The sequence below is a fragment of the Hippopotamus amphibius genome, chromosome 3, assembly GCF_030028045.1.
Source record: "Hippopotamus amphibius kiboko isolate mHipAmp2 chromosome 3, mHipAmp2.hap2, whole genome shotgun sequence".
NCBI classification, from domain to species: Eukaryota; Metazoa; Chordata; class Mammalia; order Artiodactyla; family Hippopotamidae; genus Hippopotamus; species Hippopotamus amphibius.
Genome location: NC_080188.1, coordinates 76,313,350 through 76,315,685, shown reverse-complemented (window position 1 = coordinate 76,315,685; position 2,336 = coordinate 76,313,350). Strand labels below are relative to the sequence as shown.

The following is a 2,336-nucleotide window of genomic DNA, read 5'->3' as shown; positions in this document are numbered from 1 at the left end:
GAAACCAATGTTAGCACTTTCTGGTGAACACATCCAAAGATACGTTATATGTATACAAAAAAAAAACATGAATGTTACCCCTCCCTTGCACACAAATAGTAGCACCTACACACTGTACTTGCTATTCTTGCCTCACAGTGTAGCTTGTACATCATTCCATATCAACATGCCTGCATAGTATTTCACACTTTATTTTAGCCAGTGCCCTATTAATAGAAATGTCATCTGTTTCCAGGCTTTTGCTACTACAAGTAATCTTACTATAAATAACCTCATGTATGCATTTTTTAGCATATATGTGTGCTATACATATATCTGTAGGATAAATTCGCAGAAGAAGACCTGCTAGGTCAAACAGTACGTGTAATTATAATTTTGATGATGATTTACAAATTGTTCCTGTAGAGGTTACCCATTCTGCCATTCTGTAACCAACCAGCAATGTATCTGGACATTTAAAAATCTATTTTCAGCCCTCCGGAGCACCATGCTGGGCGCTGGAGGCGCTGGGCTCGTGCAGGGCCTGCTGGCCGGGACGTGGGCGTGGCTGTGGGGCTCGCGCGGCCGCTCCCTGGCCTTGGCGTCCGCGGCCCGCGGCGGGCGCCACGCGGGAGACTGGCGGCCCTCAGCGGGGCGGGGGCCGCGCGGGCGTCCGCTGAGCCTGGCGGCGGCGGCGATCGTGAGCTCGGCGCCCCGCCCTCTGCAGCCCTACCTGCGCCTCATGCGGTTGGACAAGCCCATAGGAACCTGGCTGCTGTATCTGCCATGGACTTGGAGCATTGGTTTGGCAGCTGAAACAGGTTGTTTTCCAAATTGGTACATGTTATCCCTCTTTGGAACTGGAGCTGTTCTGATGCGTGGAGCAGGCTGTACTATTAAAGACATGTGGGACCAGGACTACGATAAAAAGGTTACAAGGACAGCAAGTCGCCCAATAGCTGCTGGAGACATTTCAACTTTTCAATCCTTTGTTTTTCTCGGGGGACAGCTGACCTTGGCACTGGGTGTTCTTCTGTGTCTGAATTACTACAGTATAGCTCTTGGAGCAGCATCCCTACTCCTTGTCACCACCTACCCGCTAATGAAGAGAATTACATACTGGCCTCAATTAGCCTTGGGGTTGACTTTTAATTGACCATTACTTGCATGGTCAGCTGTCAAGGGCTCCTGTGATCCATCTTTTTGCCTTCCTCTTTATTTTTCTGGAAATATGTGGACTCTAATATACGATACTATCTATGCTTATCAGGACAAGAGAGATGATGCTCTGATTGGGCTTAAGTCCACAGCACTGCTGTTCCGTGAAGATACCAAGCAGTGGCTCAGTGGCTTCAGTGTGGCGATGCTGGGGGCGTTGAGCCTGGTGGGAGTGAACAGCGGTCAGACTGCGCCCTACTACACTGCTCTGGCCGCTGTGGGAGCCCATCTGGCTCACCAGATTTACAGTCTGGACATCCACAGACCCGAGGATTGTTGGAATAAATTCACCTCCAACCGAACAATAGGACTAATACTTTTTTTAGGGATTGTCCTTGGGAATTTGTGGAAAGAAAAGGAGACAGATGAAACAAAGAAAAATACAGATAATAGAATAGAAAATTAGCAAATTAAGTTTATCTAGGTATTTTTAAAACAAACTTTTACAAAACACTCTCAAGGTCTTATTACCACACAACTAGATTTGAATAATAGTCTCACAGTATGTTAATGAATTACAAACCAGTAGATGAAGTTTTAGAGCATTTTTGCCTGGATTTTAGTGAAAGTATATGCTAGTCAAATTCTTCCCCTGTCACAGAAACCAGGAACTCTTCAGGATTTGCGATCACCTGGAGTATTTAACTTAATGAATTCTCGTTATAATTCTCTTCTGCAGTTATAAGAATTATATGAGTTTTGGCACTTTAGAAAAACCTGATGTGTGTCTTATCTAAATGAATGTCTCTGTAGGAAAGTAGACTCTCTTTTTAGGGGAAAATAAAAGCTGCTACAGAAAGTTGGGGCTTATTGTTCTTTGTATTGACCTTTACTTACTGTTAAAAGTTGTAATTCGAGAAACCATTCTGTTTTTTATATTTTAGGAGAATTTAAATCAGTAAATAAAAATTTTTACCTGTTAAAAAAAAATCTTTTTTCATTATACACCAGTGTTACTTCAATAAATAAAAACTAAAAACTAAAAATTTTAAATCCATTTTCAGGGCTAGTAACAAATCAAAGGTTCACCTAGCTCAACAGTGCATGAGGCTACATATACTTTGAGTCTGACATCCTTTTTTTTAGTGATAAGCTCCAGGCAGAAGCATATCTCGGAGAGATTTCTTTTTGTCTCCATG

The 2,336-nt window shown here is 42.9% G+C and overlaps 1 protein-coding gene across 1 annotated transcript; it reads left to right on the top strand.

Moving 5' to 3' along the window:
- The first annotated feature begins 481 nt into the window (after positions 1-481).
- On the top strand, positions 482-1,603 carry LOC130849660 (4-hydroxybenzoate polyprenyltransferase, mitochondrial-like). The gene is given in 1 exon segment (XM_057728734.1): positions 482-1,603. A coding segment is annotated over 1 exon segment (1,116 nt). The 5' UTR covers positions 482-487.
- Positions 1,604-2,336: the final 733 nt, after the last annotated feature.